The following is a 17,113-nucleotide window of genomic DNA, read 5'->3' as shown; positions in this document are numbered from 1 at the left end:
AGACCATTACATGCCAATTCCTCGGTCGGTAGCCAATGCTCCCTTTTGCCCAAATTCATGGCCTCATAGCGGCTGGCGTAACGGCGTGTTCCGTGTGGCCATCTTCATTCATTCCAACACCGTGCAATCGTGTCCGTCACCACCACCATCATCACCGCCGGTTGGGCCGTTAGAGGATAGAGCGACTAATCGGCAAATCTACTACCATTGTGAGGCGCACGAAAATAGTTATGCAGCGCCATTTGTGTGCCATTTGCGTACGGTGCAGCCAGCAGCCGGTGACGTTTGGCACGGTGAAATCTGGCATTTCGAAATTCTTTCCGCACATACACACTGGGGGGACATTGTTTGCGTTGACACCTATGTGTCGGATGGTGCACGGAAGAACAAAAACGGTGCTACGGTTGATTGTTTTCCCTTTTTTATTTATATATCGGAAAGCTGTGTGTTTCACTTTTCCCAGCGATAGCGATGCCAAACCAAATCCTCCAATGGAGGAGGCAAATGACATTTTCATCGCTAATGGGATGGTGCTTTAATCCTATACAAATGTAACATTGCTCCCGTGGCCGCTATGAAAGGGAAATGGTCACAAAAAGTACTGTTCATTGATGCGTTTTTTTAAGCTTGTTTGAATTTTGCTTTTCGAAATTTAAATAAACAGTGTTGGGACATGTTTTGGGTAGAATAATTTTAAATAACCCCTTATGTAAGGGAGCATCCCTGAAGAGAAACCGCTACCCAGTGGTATTTTACGAGAAGGGGGGTATTGTAGGGAAAGATAGACTTTGCTATAAAAAATCCCTAATCGAAGTCCATTTCTGAGCAGCAGAGAATCAATCAAAATAAGTGACTGAAGGTTACATTGAAGGACTTAAGGGGCGGTCCGGTGGCCGTGGGCCATGGTTCAAATCCCATCCAGACCGCCTCCCCGTACTGAGGGCTAACTACTTTGCTACAGGTAAAATCAAGTCACAGAAAGCCAGGTAAGCCCGAGACCTTTCGAAGTTGTAGAGCAAAAGAAGAAGAAGAAGGTTACTTTGAAGTTGGATGACTACAGGTCACATTTACGCCTAGCACAGACAAGATCCTGGAGATTTTTTTCCTTTTGACGTACGTCGAAAGGTATTGAGGGATTTGGTCTGGTCATTCCAGTGATGCTTCTTGGATTTGTACTACATTTTAACTTTTTAATTATCTGTAGTAGTTTTATGTTCACCGTCGTCCCAAAGCTACGTTCCGAAATACTAATGACAACATTCAAAGTTAACATTTAAACCCACCATGATTTCCTGGTCATTAACCAACCGTTTACTCATCAGCTTCAGACGCTTTGAGAGCTTTGAGACTGGAGCGTTCTTCCAGAAGATGGTCTCTTAATGCGTTTCTAATTGTTTGTCCCAAAATGGCCTCACCGACTCGTCTGGATTCGTGCTAAACGCAATGCTTTAAGCACCGTTTCCACCACGAAAAACCCCCCTAATTTCATACAGTACGTTGACTGTGAACACGTAGCACGTGAGGGGGGCTTTTTTCCACACATTACCGCAGTGAATATTGGCCGTCCATTACGCATTTCAGACAGCAACAAAAAAGAGCCAAACCCCAAGCACGATTACACAAGCAGGAAGCAAACACTTTTGGGCGCTTTATCACCTCGAAGGAAGAAAGATACATATTGCACGCCTTCTGGTACGGTTTCCTCGCCAATCGATTATTTACGATTAATTGAATCAACGAGGCTGGTGGTGGTATGGCGTTTGTGTAATGGTCGCGGGATGGCCCAACGGTCACAAACACACGCCACAGGTACCGGAGATTCATTGGCCTGATCTCTCATCTCAAGCCATTCAGGGTTCTTTGCTGTTGCACATCCATCCCCGTCTTGCTGGCCACCGCATTATGCAACGGTTGCCAAATTAGCATTAGACTCAACATCACTCATTTGCATGCAATTGGAACCCCTGCCTCCCCGGTGGCGAATGGCGCGAATACGCAAAGCGCCCACAAACGAATCATAAATTAATGTTTTACACCACCAACAAACAAGGCACCCGCCAACCCATCGTCAGTCTGACGCGCGCGAGCTTCTTCATCCAGCTTCCGTTGCACCGGGGTGGTGGGGGGTTGATGTTGCTGATCAGCAGAGGTCATCGCGTTGGAATTGAAAAATATGCATGTTCACATCACCATCGTCCATCAACATTAACACCGGCCAACAATGCCAACTGCTGCAAGCGCAAGCGCCAAACCAAATCGGAGGAACTTAATAACAAACAACACCCATCAGCAGGTAGCCTCGGGATCGCCCTCACTGACCACCACCCACCCACCCTGTTTGGCACGCCTTCCAGTGGCGTACGTGGGATCGATCGCAATTTCACCTTCCAAAACTTCGCAAGTGCAAGTGAGAAACCACCTTGTGTAAATCGATCTTGCGGTCAAGACAGACGGCAGAAGGACGCCGCGACGACGGATGACGTACAGAACGAAATTTCATTCACCTTTGAGACGGCTGTGTCCTCGCCCTTGGTTAGGCGAAATAATTCGATTAAATTTGACCAGATCCTTGATGACGGCGATCGGTCTGACGCGTGGACAAGACAAATCCGTGTAACCTTTATGGGGACATTAAAGCGTTAAAATATGTCCATCTACGTTGGTCGGTAAAGTAGCTCAAGATCAAGACTTTGTAACAGAGTACGGTGGATTAAGGTTTCGAGACGCGGAAAACTCGTTCTACGGGAGGTTATTTATAATAAAATGTATATAAAATGGGATCTAATTCGCTTACGGGGGGAAATAATGCTTGAACACATTACTTAATTAATTCAATCGATTGATTCGACTCGCTGGCATAGCGGCAATGGTGCCAGTCTCACACCAGTTATCATACTAGGTATCTGGGGCAGGTGTCATATCCCATCAGGACCGGACTTGTATTAAGAGTTGACTATTCCAATTCTTGTTGATGATGGCTTTCAGTGCTTTAAGAATCTCTTTTGACCATATAAAAACTTCAAGATTTCCAACATTCGGTCTCATAGACAGCAAAGCCCGAGACTGCATTACGAGTTCCTTTGAATTTCTAGATCTCTTGGTGGATGTCTTGGTGGTCTGCTTCGTATATTGGACAATGAGACCACATGGACCATAACCTGCTATGGATTTCGGCTTCGGCTAGATTTTAGCAGAAACATTCGTTGTACGAAGGCAAGTCTAACGAATAAATTTTAAGTAATTTTATTTATCTTTTAAGAATATCTCAAAGAGTTCATCCTTGGTTCTGAAAATGTATCAAGATTAAGATTTTGTTACAGTTCATTAAACTCCAAGAATATAATCATTTCCCCATTCCGCTATGCCGTCACTACGAGGACCACAAGAATTCTTTCCTCTGCACTGAATTTTATTACCCAAAATAATAGCTTTGCAGATAGTAAAAAAGCTTCTTCACATTGTATTAGCATGATGTTTGGGATGGGCTTCCCAATAGCCCCCCAGCAGCTGCTACTTAATTACCAGGAAATAGACACGAGTCAAACCACTCCGCTTGATAGTGCCAATCTTCCAATTAACCTTTTTCTTGCGTGCTTTGTCTTATATTGTTTTGCGTGTATCTATTTCCATGCCGAACACTGCCAAACCTCCTCATCCCATCGGCGGATCATCGCTCGAAACACACAGACTAACTCATCTTCGAGTACGCTGAAGTGGTGGACCGCTTTCGGGGAGGTTTGTCGCTTCCGCTACCGTTCAGCTCGAGTGTTTCGCAGCTTCACACGAAGTCTCCGTCCAGCTCCGCCAAACAAGCTACAAAATCGGGCATCTTTCTGAACGCCGCCAATTAGCCATCCATCAAATTCCATTATGAAACGCTGCTGATGATGCCACTTTCAGGCTGCAGCGCTGAAGGCGGCGTTCGTCCGCATCGAACGAATAATTTGTTTATTGATTGGCAAAAGGACTGGACTTTCACGCCTTGCTGCGCTTTCGCCCTTACCCGGCCGTATGTGTACGGTTTTCTTTAATAATGCTATTAAGAGAAACAACATTGGGCCACACAAGGTTTTCGGTACGAATTGCACATTGCTGGCTGGGGACTGAGCTTCTTTTTTCTTTCCTCGGTGGGAAAATCTCGACCCAGCAGCAGGGCAATACCGAAGAGCGTAAAATGTTTCGGAAAGGGCAATCTCTCTCAGGGCAGGCCGGATCCGTCACCGATATCGTGTTTGCCCGCCAGCCAAACAAGGAACAGGGTGCATGTGGTCGGGTGCATCGTAAAACCATAATTAGATGCATCGCGGTGCATCGGCGGCCCAATTTTCAGCCGGTGAGACCGGTGGCATCCCCTTCATCGCATTTGACAGATTGCATCACGCTCGATTGCCCGTTTGAATCGACGGAAGCGAGAGATAAACACCGGGGAGCTGTACAAGCGAACGAAAACCATTACCAACATGCCAAGATCGGAGCAATTTCCGTTTCTGTCGGCTGTCGGCAAGCTGTGTCGGTGTTGGTTTCGGTGCCACTGGGAAATGATGCAATGGAGGCTGCATACAGTGTACGCAGAGGGAGAAACAGCCTTCAATAATGCACTTTTCCTTCTTCAGTTAGGCTGTTTGAAGGGTGGAACTGAAATCAAAACGACCACCACCCCCTATGCAAATACTGGCAGCTTCCATGAGTGGTTTCATGTGAAACTCAGCCTCAGTTTTGTTCCGATGTTTAAATGTTTTATTCATCACTCTCTCTCTCCATTCCGCACTTGAAGCGCTACCGTTGTAATTGAAGCCTACCGAGAAACTGGTGGAGAAAAAGGGAAACCGTAAGCCCTTTTCCACAGCCGAGCCGAGTTCTGCTTCCTCAAAATCACAACTAATGGTCACTGTCTAGCAGCTAATGATAGAGCTTTCCGATCGATTCCACCACGACTGCCAGGTGGCCATATGCGCAATTGTGACTTGGGTTGCTTGGTTTGTTGGTGGCTTCTTCATCGCCGTCGTTTCCCCATTCGGCTGGGGCGGCCTTTCAAATTCATTGGCCATGAAACAATTTGCTTGCAATCGGTTTCCTTCTGGCTGGCTGTTGTTTCGTATGGCAAAGTCGTCTAAAATAGTACGCATAGAAAATATCGTTGGCCGCCCTGACACACAAAGAAGAGAAAGAGGTGTACCACACAAACCATGTGGCGCTAACTGCAATGTGCTCACGTGCGCAGCAGACCAACTTGCATGCGTATGTTTCCCGGCATGCTTTCTGATGCGTGCCGAGAAGGTGAGCTGAAAAGTTCATGGGATGGGACGTTCAAATGCTACCTGGGATGATCGTCCAGGTGAGTGCGATCTTTCAAATACAGGTCATAAATAGGTGGATTATTTGAATTATTTTAAATTCATCTGTATTTCTGTTCTGTTCTGTAGCCTTTCCTCCCCTTTCGGACGTAGATTTAAATAGCTCCTCCATAAATGCCGCCATAGTAATGACCATAATGGCGGTTCGTAAGACGCAACGCATTTAGTGTACCGCGAGCGGCGCCAGTAAGTAAAGGCTTCCAAAAGCAAGCGTCGTCGCCACCATTTACCAACAAATGCCGTTTCTTCGTGCGAACTGCCGTGTGACGGGACGCTCAGATTTGTGTGTGTGTGTGGCTATTATTAGGCATTATTACCATTGCCGGCGTGGTGAGCATGTGATTTACTGGGTCATACAAGGCGTTGAGCAACGACGCACTCGGTGTGCGTCCTATCGTGGCGCCGTGCCGCTCGTGTACTTGTTTTCCCACTTCCCTCTGGAGCGAATCATCCACCGAAAAAAGGTGTCACTGGGAAAGTGTTCCCATCGGTCGACACGGATCCAAAAGAAAAGCCTCTTGCATGGGACAACACGCTTGATACACATTTTAAACCGCCCCGGGAAAAAGCAATCCCCGTTAATAATAATAAATGTCTATCGTCGTTGGAATTTTTGGGGAAAACTATCTCACTAGCTCTCCGGGCGAGGTTATTGTCCCGTTCGGTCATGAACTTGATGGGATGCCGTTTATGACGGTCCCTCCAAAAATGACCCCAAAATAAAACTGTAGCTCTAGATGGAATTGCATCCAGACCTCTGCAGGCCTGCAGACTGCACTTTTGACCCACGTCAACCAACCACTCGCGAGACAATGAATCCGGGCGGTTGGAAAATGGCACACAGTTTCCCAGCGATTGTTAATGCCTACTGGGTGTGTGGTCGCTAAGTTAACCCCTCGAAGGGAGCTCATTTTAGACACGAAAAGCAGCGTAATTAAGCATGTGAGGGGGGAGGGGGTTATCTCTCTTCTCAATTGTTCCCAAATCGACAGATATTCACGCTTTTCACTTCCGACACTCCGCTTGAGTTTTATGGGGGTGTCAAATTCCTCCGGACGAGCCCTTCAAGTAGCTTGGTTGGCGTGAAATTGCGCTGAGAAAACTCTTCACCCACCCTACGCACCCTCACGGCTTGCTGATAGCGCCCAGACGCATCAACACCAAAGTTTGCAAAACAACACGATCGTAAAGAAAATTTCCCATCAGCCCGTTTTCCACCAAACCGGCAAGAGTTTACGAGCCCGGCAGGCCCATTCTCAGCTTATCACTTTCTCTTCGTGGGGTGGGGGGGGATTGTTTTCCTTTTGTGGGGGGGTGAAAGGGGTGGGGGTGGCCCACCGGAGAAACATCGCCACACACAACAGTACAGTAGGAAGTCTTTCTCGGTTGGTTAAAAAGTACATATTCGAAACGAGCGACCGATCAAGCTTGATGATCATCTGCATAAATAGGAGGGATGGCGCTGCACGTGCTGCTTCTGCCGACGAAAACTCAGCCCACAATTTCCTCGCCAGTTCCGTTTTAGTTGAACTTTAACGAGCGTAATTAATTCGATACCATCGATCGGTACTGGTCCCCCCACCAGAGTTACAGTTCGCGGGCAAGATAACCTTAGACGATTTCTTGCGCCGAAAAGGTCTCAGGCAAGCGTGGTTGGAATGTAGCGTCGTTTCCGCGATGTACGTTGGAGACCTTCAAAAGGAAGATCACTCGATCGGTGTAGTGCTCTCGGTGTGTGTATGTGTGTGTGGCTGTGGTCGTCAAACGTCAAATGAAGCGTAAAATGTTCATTTCAACTCATTATCAGTTTTACTGAGCTCATGAACTTAGGAACATTTGAGTCTGAGGGTCAATACTGTAACTTCGTTAATTGTAAGGTTGTTCTTATTACGAGGAAGTGATTACTAATCAAATTGATAGACTAATATATAGTCGTGATATATGAATAGAAATCATGTAAACTTATGTAAATCGTTATAAACAAACACAGACACCATTGCACACTCCAACAATGCTCGTCCTCAACAAGTGGCTCCCATTCTACAACTCCATTGTTTCTTTACCATCTCCGCAGAACAGCCCCATAACGGCCCTCGGTAACTCGCATTATCCTCAGCTCCTCGGTAGCTCCTTTAACACCATCAACGCAACGACCTCTAGCGGTACCGGTACGAGCAGATCGTTGATCGTTGTGCGAAGCCAACCCGGGCCAGCCTCAAGTTGTAAATAATTGTGTTCTTCGCCGTTGCGGACGGTTGCAACCATCACAAAACATACGATTTTCGCAACTGCTGGCTTTGGATGCACTCGAGTGAAAATGCACCGCCAAACGCGGTCTCGCCACACTCGAGCCATCGTGGCTTCGGAAAACAGATGATGCTATAATAAGGCAGACTGCGCGGCGGCCATATGTGTGTTTTGGGGTGCCCGAACACACCGGCATGATTGTGACAGCGTGATATTGCATCAGACTGTGACACATTGCTGGGGAAGGAGGAGCTTTGGCCCGGCGAAGGTCTTTTTTAAAAGGGCCCGAGAGTTGCTTGGGATGCACTCGGAATTAGACCACACAAAAGTGTGTCAGAGTTTTGGAGGTTAACTACGAGCTTTCGTTTGACCTAAACGCTGTGAACGTTTATTCATGTCGGTAATGGAATTAGATCAGGAAAAATGTCTGAGCTCTAATTACAAGAAAACTCCAACAAATTGCATAACTTAGTACCGGAACGAGGAGGCGCTGTTGGAATGAACAGCAAAAAAAAAAGGTCACTTCAGCTCGACTTCCCAAAGGGTGTCCCCCTTGCCCTAGCCGGAAGTGAATGCATCGGGGCACTCAGGAATGATCCACATTATTAACCCCATCCGATTGTGGAGTTGGCTTTGTTTTGAAGAAACCCAAAAGAAAAACTGGACCTCCTGCGTCCGGAAATATTCCGGAGGAAGCGATTAAACCCTGGTCCGCCGCCCTTAAAACCACGGCCCTATTGATCCACTCTCTTCCAATTCATTAAGGTTACCTCAATGGATAGAGTAGCTGGATCATTTCACAATTAATATGGCATGAACGGGTCTGAAAACTTCATTCAGCTTACAGCAACAAAAAACCCAAACCTTCGCAATCGAACGCCGTTCCGTATCGGATTCCGCACATCGTTCGTCTCCATGGTAACGGCTGGCACGCTCGGTATCGATCAAACGAGGCATCGCTTCTAATTCCGGCAGAGAAACAATCCACCAGTGTCAGTTGCACTCTCCAACGTTCGACATTCTTTGGTCGGGACGAGAAAAAAGTGTCCCATCGTGGTTCCGTTCCGAAAGTGAATTTATAGTTTTTGCACGCATTTTCCCAGTGCCGGGAACCATTTCCCGATGAAAGTGAAACAATTCTGAAACAAAAGGTAAGATTCGCAATAGAAATCAATTGTGTGTTTCGGTCCATGCAGCTGACGCATAAATAGAATTTCCATCGCAAGCTCGCTCACTTTTCGCTCGGAAGTGTCCCATTTGTTTTCCAGCTCGGAGTTTTTGTCTGTCTTGCTTTCGGTGTCCTCCTTTTTTTTTGTTCCAACCGCTGTTTTCTGGTCTGGTCTGGTGTAGGTGATAGGATGGAAAGTGTTTTTTTGCGAGAGACTTAAAGATCGCACACAATATTCGCACCATTGTTTCACACCCGCCAACGCAAGATGAGCTTTTTCTTCTTCTTCTTCTTGCTTCGTGGAATTTTACTTCCGCTTGCAGCAACAGCAGAAGCGGTTGTATGCGTCTTCCCCGGATCGCATTTGAACAGCAACTTTCCCGAGACAGGCGCACCGATTGCACTTCCTTCTTGCGTGATGGGCGCTTCTTCATCTGCAATCAAAAGATTTACTTATGCTAATTGTGTGCACCAGTTTTGCACGTTGTTTCGCGGGCGACGTCGCCTTCCGATGGCCCACCACCGATGAGCCTCCGATGGTTGGTTGGTTCCGGCATGTGCGCATATGTACGCAACTGTTTGATTTCCTCATTAGAGGTTGCATCTTGCGCTTCTACTTACAGGGGAGAGGGAAGTTACAGTGAGCAGAGGAAGAGAGACAGAGAGGTGCGGGGTAGAGTGTGCGACCACCGGACACAGTTGCTGACGCAAATTCACCATGTCCAGCCAACCGAAGATGGCGTCCGAGATCGGTGCCGCCGAGCAGTACGAGATGGATCAGCTGGCCGAGGCGGAGATATCGCGCCTGCAGAAGCTTCTCCGGACGCTGCAAAACGAGCGTGCCTCGTTTCTGGACACGAAATCGAAAGCGTTGCGCAAGTTCGACGCCAACATACGTGTGCTCGAGAAGGAGAAGCAACAGCTCCAGCTGCAGCTCAACTGCGAGGAGAACGGAACCCACTCCAAGCGCGAACAGGAGCTAGAGGCGGTGCTGGAGCTCGCCTACGATCGGCAGGAAAAAGCCCAACAAGCACTGAAAGCGAAAAAGGATAGTCTGTGGGAGCTGGAGGGACACATCAAGAAAATCCACCGGGAGATTGCCGAGATACGCAACAACGAGGTGACGGACAATCTGTACAACGAAACCATTGCCAAGGCGCAGCAGTCCGTCAAGAAGCTCGAGAACCGGCTGGACGTGGTCAACAAGCGTGCCGGTGCGGTGATGGCGGAGAATGCGCAACTTCGCCAAACCATCGATCACATGCTCACGGAACGGGCCACCTTCAACATTATGTGGGAAAAGTTGGTCAACAAGCTGAACGAAGGCAAACGCTACATGATCGATCTGATCGAGCAGGCGACATCCGCGTACGATACGCGCGAGGAACTCTGTACGAAGTTGCAGATCCTGAAGGATAAAGGGCAAAGCGACAAGTTGGCCCACATCCAGGAGATGCGTGAGCTGCAGCGTAAACTCGATCATGACGCGAAGCTACAGGAGTTCCTCGGAATAAAGGGACAACGGCGGGCCAATGCAGAGCTTGAAGAGCGGGAAGCGCAGAAGCGCAAGAAGATGTTGGAAAATCTGGAAAAGCAGTACCAAGAGTACGAACAGATCATGACGCGCATCATGAACTTCTCGGGCGAGGACGACATCGACCGGCTGGTGGCCAAGTTCATCAAGAAGGAGGAGGAAAACTTTGCGCTCTTCAACTACGTCAACGAGCTGAGCCACGAGGTGGAAACGCTTACCGAAAGTGTTCAACTGTTGCAGGACAACATTGGTAAGAGCTAAGGGAGTATGGGAGCGCCACTTGGGACTTCATTAACACTTATGTCTATCCGTTGCCCGCACAGCGGAACAGATAGCAATCAACGAGTCGAAGGAACATTCGCAGGATGACAACATCGACGCACTGCGCTTGGCCGAACAGGAGTGCCGTGAGGCGGCTGAATCGGCGGCAGAAATCAAGATCAAGCTGGACGTCAAGCTAGACGAGCTGCTGCGAATGGCCGAACGGATCTATAAGTAAGACCGGCGATCGATAGGAAGTCGTTATGTCTTCGTGGTCACTTGTTTTTTTCTCTCTCTCTCTCTCCCCCGTAGACTACTCATGTGCGACGAAGCACCCATTTTGAATCTGCTCAACAACGAACGCCGGGTAACGCTGAACAACGCCAAACTGTTCCTGGGCATTATCGAGCGTCGTGTGCTGAGCATCATTAGCAACGTGACGTACATCGAACCGACGACCAAAATCCTGGGCAAGAAGGATCGCGTGCCGAACTTTAACGTTAAAGAGTCGGCCAAGGTGCGCATCGAAAGGAACTAGGAGTGAGAAGCCGGTTTGGTTTTTCCTTTTCTTACGAACAGTTTTTGTATTTTTGCTCCAAACCATTTTTGTGGCACTAAGGTTTTTGTGTGAATGGTTTGTAAGATAACGGAAAGCACATGCATTTGTATAAGGACATAAATTAGTACAACCACACTTAAGCTACGGTTTTGTTATAGAAAAAATATAAATATACACACCGTTTCGGTAGGGCTACTATCTCTGCTTCTGTGTTGTGATTTGTTGTAGTGTCTGTGCTATAGCGTTCCCTGGCCATCGTCTGTGCTCTGGTCTAGTGATTGTAATTTCACTCTAGTTCTCTCACCCCCTAACTAAGTAGCTAAAAATGCGCAATCTTTGTATAAAAAGAAAAACTATCCTGCAAAACATTCCCGATCCCGGAAGAAGACTCAAACGTGATCGATGATCCTACACCAACGACGATGCGTCCTGATCATCACAATTGTCATATGTTCCCGAGTACCGCCGGTTGCGGCTATGCTCCAAGCCACCGCTCCCGATGCTTCTCCTACGATCCGCATCCGCTTTCGCGATTTCCAACACTATTCGCTCGTTATTGTCCGCAGCATCATCATCATCATCAGTCTCGTTGCGTTTGTCCGTGTGGAAGCTGGTTTGATCCTCGCAGTCGGGATCGTGCTCGAAATATCATGGTTCCACCCGGAAGCCTCTTATGAACGGCAGACCGGAGGGCACCCGTTCCTGGTACTGGATGTACTCTTCGCCGAAAAAGTTAAGCAGCGTAATTTCCTCCATCAGTATCCGATCGTGGAAGAACTTCCAGCTGGCAATCGCGTAGATTACAAAGCATACCGGATTCGCGAGAGTTATCTGGGAAGGCAAGAGAGTGAGAGCGAGCGTGTTAGGTGAGGCAAGGAATGAATCTTGTGGTGCAAATATCGATCTACCTGCGTTCCTATCGACCAATAGAACCATCCCACGTAGGATGGATGCCTCGTCCATCCGTAAACGCCGTGTGTTACCAGTTCGTGTTCATTGTGTCGCTCGAATTGAACCTAAAAATGGCCACCCATTTAATATTCTGAACCTCAAAGCGTATTTTACATGCCCTTACGATGTGACTAAAGTTTTTGCTGGCCGTAATCATTGCCACCTTCCGGAGCGATTCTCCCGCCAGACACAGCAATACTCCTGCAACCCACACCAGTTTGTATGTTTTCATTTCTGTAAAGTGAAACAAAGGTGAGTGGGATGAATTTAAGACCATCAAACGCCCACGCTTTTCCAAGGGATTTCCTTTTGCCTTACCTGGGAAGTAGTGCGACTCGACGAAATACTCAATCCAGCTAGCAGCGGCAGCCAGTCCGTAATGTATCGAATGGTTTAATATGAACGAATCGGGTGACAGTGTTTTCGGATTGCATATGGCAATGCCCAGATACTCTGTATAGTGAAACAGTGCCATAAGGGTGGCATAAATGCCAAACGATTTGTACTGTTCTTGAGCGTACAGGAACACGACGATACCGGCCGATAGTACAGTCCCAAGGAATGCAGCTCGAACGGCAATCTAAAACGAAAGCGATTGTGTGTGGTTTTACATCGTTCTGGACGCACATTACGTAAAACAAGATTAAAATGCTCGTGGTTTTAGCCGGCTTACACCTACCTGATAGTCACGCGGATTGTACCGTATCCTAATGATAACGTTTAGCGAAATGTAATACCCCACCGAAAGGGCCACCTTGGTCCATATGCTTTCCTCGTGCAGGAATGCCTGCGCACCGTAGAAAACCAGCAAACTCGCCATTCCGCCCAGAAAGCAGTAAAGGCTAAGCCGCCCTTCATAGCACAGCACCGTAGCCATGGTCGATGGATTGCACAGTTCTTTACAAAACCAGCCTTACAAAAGTTACCCGTTTTGCTTTACAAATTATCTGTTCCACACACTTTCACCAGAATTTGTGTGCATGTTGTGCTAAATTTACTTTTTCTCCCTCAAAAACCACTCCTGCCTGTGCGGTTCTTTGTGCAGCTGCTGCACCTAATTTTCCAATGATATTTTCCGGTTTTGTGCGGTGTTTGTTTTGATACAGCTTGCGCCATCTCGCGGAAAATCGTATAACCATTTTGACATTTCATGCTTTTTTCTATGGGCGCGCGCTTGACATGCTTGACATTACGTAAAAATTGCACATGTTTGTTTTGTTTTGGTGCAGCACAGCATTGCCGGGGTTTGCGGGATAAATTCAACAGTTTTTGATCGTTTTCTAACATGGTTTTCACCTCCGTCGTCAACTTTGTGCGTTCCCGAGGGCCGGATGAGTTCTGGAGAAAGCGTAGGATTTTCAAATTAGCCTCGGTAAGTAAACCAACAGCCAGGGAAGTAGTAACCTTTCACCCAAGACCGCTCATGCTCATCAACATTTCGTTTACAGCACTTTATTGGCCGTCGCCGTAATTGCTACTCGATTGCAATTCGTAATGTAAACAGAGCGCTGGTGTACGCCACAAAAGGTCGCGAGCTGAAGAAGCAAGATATGCGAGAACTGTGGACGCAGCGAGTAAATGCCGGCTGCGAACAGCACGGTATGCAGTTTGCCGACTTCCAGTACGGACTGTATCAGAACGATATTCTGCTGAATCGGAAAGTATTAGCGGATCTGGCAATTTGGGAGCCAAGAACGTTTGAAGCACTTGCCAAGATCAGCCAGCAGCTTCCAGAAAAAGGTGAGCGTTCACGGACCCGTTCCGGCGGGCCATGAAAATCCATCTGCTAACCCGAATGTATTTCCTTTCAATTACAGAAAGCGAAGAAAAGTGAGTCATTTACTAAATTGTAGATCGTTTAATAAAGTTTATTTAAATTACGGATGGATTTTTTTTTCTTTTTACCATCCGAAAATAATTTCATTCGCAAACGATTTCAATTGGCAACACTTTGACACAATCACTGGCAACACTGCCACACTTGTTCGCGAGCTGTCAAATCGAGTCGACAAATTGGTGATCGAACAGCTCCGACGGTTCCGATTAAAACGCGACTTTGCACCTTACGGCCTCGGATTCTAAAGCTAAATTTCGCATTTTCTGCTACGAGCGATGGCTGCCGCAAGTACAAGGCTTTTCTCGCGGGTTAAAGGTAAGTGCTGGCGCTGTCCCGGACCGATCGAAAGGCCGCACGGTGCAGTCTAATTGGGAAAACAGTTGGCAAAATTACATAATCCCAAATAATAGAAAGGTCTTGCGGTCACACACCGCACACGGCATAGTGCTGCGTGAGTGATTCGTAATCTAGTCTCTGTGCCTCTCCCCCTGCTGCATGCATTATCAAAGTTGATCAACTCGTTTTGCATGATTAAATCTTGTCATCGGAAAGCGGTTTGTTTATTGCTCGGGGTTTGCATTTTTCGCCTGCTGCTGCCGCTGCAGCTGCGACGGTCGAGGCTGTTTGCTTAGCGCACAATGACGCATTGTCAGCGATGGAGCAGTGCATTAACATTTTGTTTCCACCGCGTTTTCTTTTGTAGATGGCTTCACCACCAGCGTCCGCTTCGCGAGCTACGAAGCCACCCGGAAGAATCTGAAGCTCAACTCGAACTCGAAAGTGATCTGTCAGGGATTCACCGGTAAACAGGGCACCTTCCACTCGCAGCAGGCCATCGAGTATGGTACGAAGCTGGTCGGCGGAGTGTCCCCCGGTAAGGGTGGCCGCACTCATCTGGACCGGCCAGTGTTTAACACAGTGGCCGAAGCGAAGAAAGCCACCGGTGCGGAAGCGACCGTCATTTACGTGCCTCCGCCCGGTGCAGCAAAGGCCATCATGGAGGCGATCGAAGCGGAAATGCCGCTGATCGTGTGCATCACCGAGGGTGTGCCGCAGCACGACATGGTGAAGGTGAAGCATGCGCTGCTGGCACAGGACAAGTCGCGGCTTGTCGGCCCCAACTGCCCCGGAATCATTGCACCCGAGCAAGTAAGTATATCCGACTAGTAATGGGAGATTGTGTTGGGAACGGTGTGCGTGGAAGCGTTACGTTGGTTTTGTGAGTGATTGCGATTGCCGTCCCACGAATGATGCACTATCATCTTCACGAGACAAAGTTCAATACAAAATGAAGAAATGACCTCTTGCTGGGGAGCGATAAGGGCAAGCTGCTGCTACTGCTGATGGACGCTCGACCCAGATCGGTGCTTGTAAACAAGATCCACTGATAAACGCTTCGGTTCCCGCAACGGTTCACGGAAGTTCTTGGGCGTAAAGGTATTATTACATCGCAACACTACATCGATCGCGCTTGTTGAGGTTGGTTTCGGTACTAAGCAGTTTCAATGCCATATGGAACCGGTGAACAAATTAAGCAAACTGTCGGCGGATAAAAATAGAACAATGTGTGAATACAGAGAACCCTACATTGGCACGGACCGATGCGGCAACAGATGATGATGATGATGATGATGATGGTGGTCGCGCTGTCTGATTACGTAGTGCGATGAATGAAATGTTCGATTGTTTTCGTTCGAATTTTTGCAGTGCAAAATCGGTATTATGCCGGGACATATCCACAAGCGCGGCAAGATCGGCGTTGTGTCCCGCTCCGGAACGCTGACGTACGAAGCCGTCCATCAAACGACGGAGGTCGGTCTGGGTCAGACGCTGTGCGTCGGCATTGGTGGTGATCCGTTCAACGGAACCGACTTCATCGACTGTCTGGAGGTGTTCCTGAAGGATCCCGACACCAAGGGCATCATTCTGATCGGCGAGATTGGTGGTGTGGCTGAGGAGAAGGCTGCCGATTACCTTATGCAGTACAACCAGGTGCGTTTTCCGGAAGATTAGCACAACAAGATTAGCACGTCGGGAAGCAACTCGATTGACCTATCCTCCTATCATTTGTAGGGCATCAAAGCGAAACCGGTGGTGTCGTTCATTGCTGGCCTGTCGGCCCCGCCCGGCCGTCGCATGGGTCACGCTGGTGCCATTATTTCCGGTGGAAAGGGAGGTGCTCAGGATAAGATCAACGCACTGGAGAAGGCCGGTGTGATCGTCACGAGAAGCCCGGCTCAGATGGGCAAGGAACTTATCAAAGAGATGAAGAGATTGGAGTTGGTCTAGACGACACACCTCCCCACACACCACCACACACAAACACATACACGCATATGTCATCAACTCCTCTCCAAGAGGCGCACGGTTAAGCAAAGCATAACTCATAACCAATAATAACACTAAAGTACTGCGCGAAATTGCAGGCTCGAGCGCGAAGCATAAATAGATAGTTATTTAACGAAGCCAACCTTTTCGATGCTACAGTTGTTTTTCCATCTCGAAACCACCAATCCAACTTCCAAGAGAGATTATATACGCCAACAACTATTCCGTGGAGTCGTCTTGCTCTCCGGTACTTCCAAAAGTTACCAACACCGAAGAGAAAGAGAGCGAGGAAAAAACAGAAGATCTTTTTAATTTATTTAAATTCAAACTATAAATGGCGCGCTTCTGTTTGTTCGGCTGTTTGGCAATTGTTTTCTGTTCTTTTCTGCCCCCGTATCAATCAATCAAGATCGCTCAAGAGTTTCTCCACTTTCAGCGACCGCGCGAAGAAGAACGCTAGATGTATTATAGTGTCACCGAACGTTAAATGAAACACTCAAATACACCTATGTACTTTATCTGCACGCAACTGCACCACTAATTGTCCCGCCCACTTGCACCTTCGCGGTTCGCGATCAACGATGATGATATTATGAATGTTAGCGGCTTTCGTGTTGTGATCCACACCAAACTGTACCGAACAAACTACGGCAAACATGCACACTAAACTCGATGTAATATGGAACTAATTCGGCGTGTCCAAAAAAGTATGCGAACATAATAACCAGATAAACCCAGATACAGGAATGGAGCAAATAATGCGCGATCAAGTTGTTACGGTGCAATCGATACGTGAAATAAACGTTAAAATACGATGATACGTATGTTATTGATAACGATTTGCACACACTTTCTTCAAAGTTACTGGAATGTA

General features: G+C 47.7%; 4 protein-coding genes across 8 annotated transcripts in view; 3 read left to right on the top strand and 1 right to left on the bottom strand.

The window, feature by feature from the left end:
- Window positions 1–11,321, top strand: part of LOC118507620 (coiled-coil domain-containing protein 63) — a 112,658-nt gene extending 101,337 nt beyond the window's left edge. For 2 of the 5 annotated variants that reach the window (XM_036046342.1, XM_036046339.1), the window contains 3 exons: window positions 9,393–10,553; window positions 10,627–10,798; window positions 10,877–11,321. In XM_036046342.1, coding sequence (XP_035902235.1) covers window positions 9,488–10,553; window positions 10,627–10,798; window positions 10,877–11,102 — 1,464 coding nt within the window. In that variant the 5' untranslated portion in view covers window positions 9,393–9,487 and the 3' untranslated portion in view covers window positions 11,103–11,321. Of the gene's footprint in view, window positions 1–7,318; window positions 8,753–9,364; window positions 10,554–10,626; window positions 10,799–10,876 lie in introns of those variants that run through there. The other 3 variants (XM_036046340.1, XM_036046341.1, XM_036046338.1) reach the window with 3 other exon arrangements.
- Window positions 11,167–13,202, bottom strand: LOC118507624 (protein-S-isoprenylcysteine O-methyltransferase). The gene is made up of 5 exons (XM_036046346.1): window positions 12,754–13,202; window positions 12,393–12,654; window positions 12,199–12,308; window positions 12,032–12,139; window positions 11,167–11,954 (listed from the first exon to the last, which is right to left on the bottom strand). The coding sequence occupies exons 1-5, from the start codon at window positions 12,949–12,951 to the stop codon at window positions 11,772–11,774; spliced, it is 861 nt and encodes a 286-aa protein (XP_035902239.1). The 5' UTR covers window positions 12,952–13,202; the 3' UTR covers window positions 11,167–11,771.
- Window positions 13,203–13,258: 56 nt separating this feature from the next.
- LOC118507629 (39S ribosomal protein L20, mitochondrial) lies at window positions 13,259–13,955 on the top strand. The gene is made up of 3 exons (XM_036046354.1): window positions 13,259–13,446; window positions 13,523–13,814; window positions 13,892–13,955. The coding sequence occupies exons 1-3, from the start codon at window positions 13,360–13,362 to the stop codon at window positions 13,906–13,908; spliced, it is 396 nt and encodes a 131-aa protein (XP_035902247.1). The 5' UTR covers window positions 13,259–13,359; the 3' UTR covers window positions 13,909–13,955.
- A 93-nt stretch (window positions 13,956–14,048) lies between these two features.
- On the top strand, window positions 14,049–17,075 carry LOC118507622 (succinate--CoA ligase [ADP/GDP-forming] subunit alpha, mitochondrial). The gene is made up of 4 exons (XM_036046344.1): window positions 14,049–14,226; window positions 14,615–15,060; window positions 15,619–15,903; window positions 15,985–17,075. Exons 1-4 carry the CDS (start codon window positions 14,187–14,189, stop codon window positions 16,198–16,200), a joined length of 987 nt encoding a protein of 328 aa, XP_035902237.1. The 5' UTR covers window positions 14,049–14,186; the 3' UTR covers window positions 16,201–17,075.
- The last annotated feature ends 38 nt before the right edge of the window (window positions 17,076–17,113 follow it).

Source organism: Anopheles stephensi, chromosome 2 (assembly GCF_013141755.1).
Source record: "Anopheles stephensi strain Indian chromosome 2, UCI_ANSTEP_V1.0, whole genome shotgun sequence".
NCBI lineage: Eukaryota > Metazoa > Arthropoda > Insecta > Diptera > Culicidae > Anopheles > Anopheles stephensi.
This window is presented reverse-complemented; position numbering and strand designations above follow the sequence as displayed.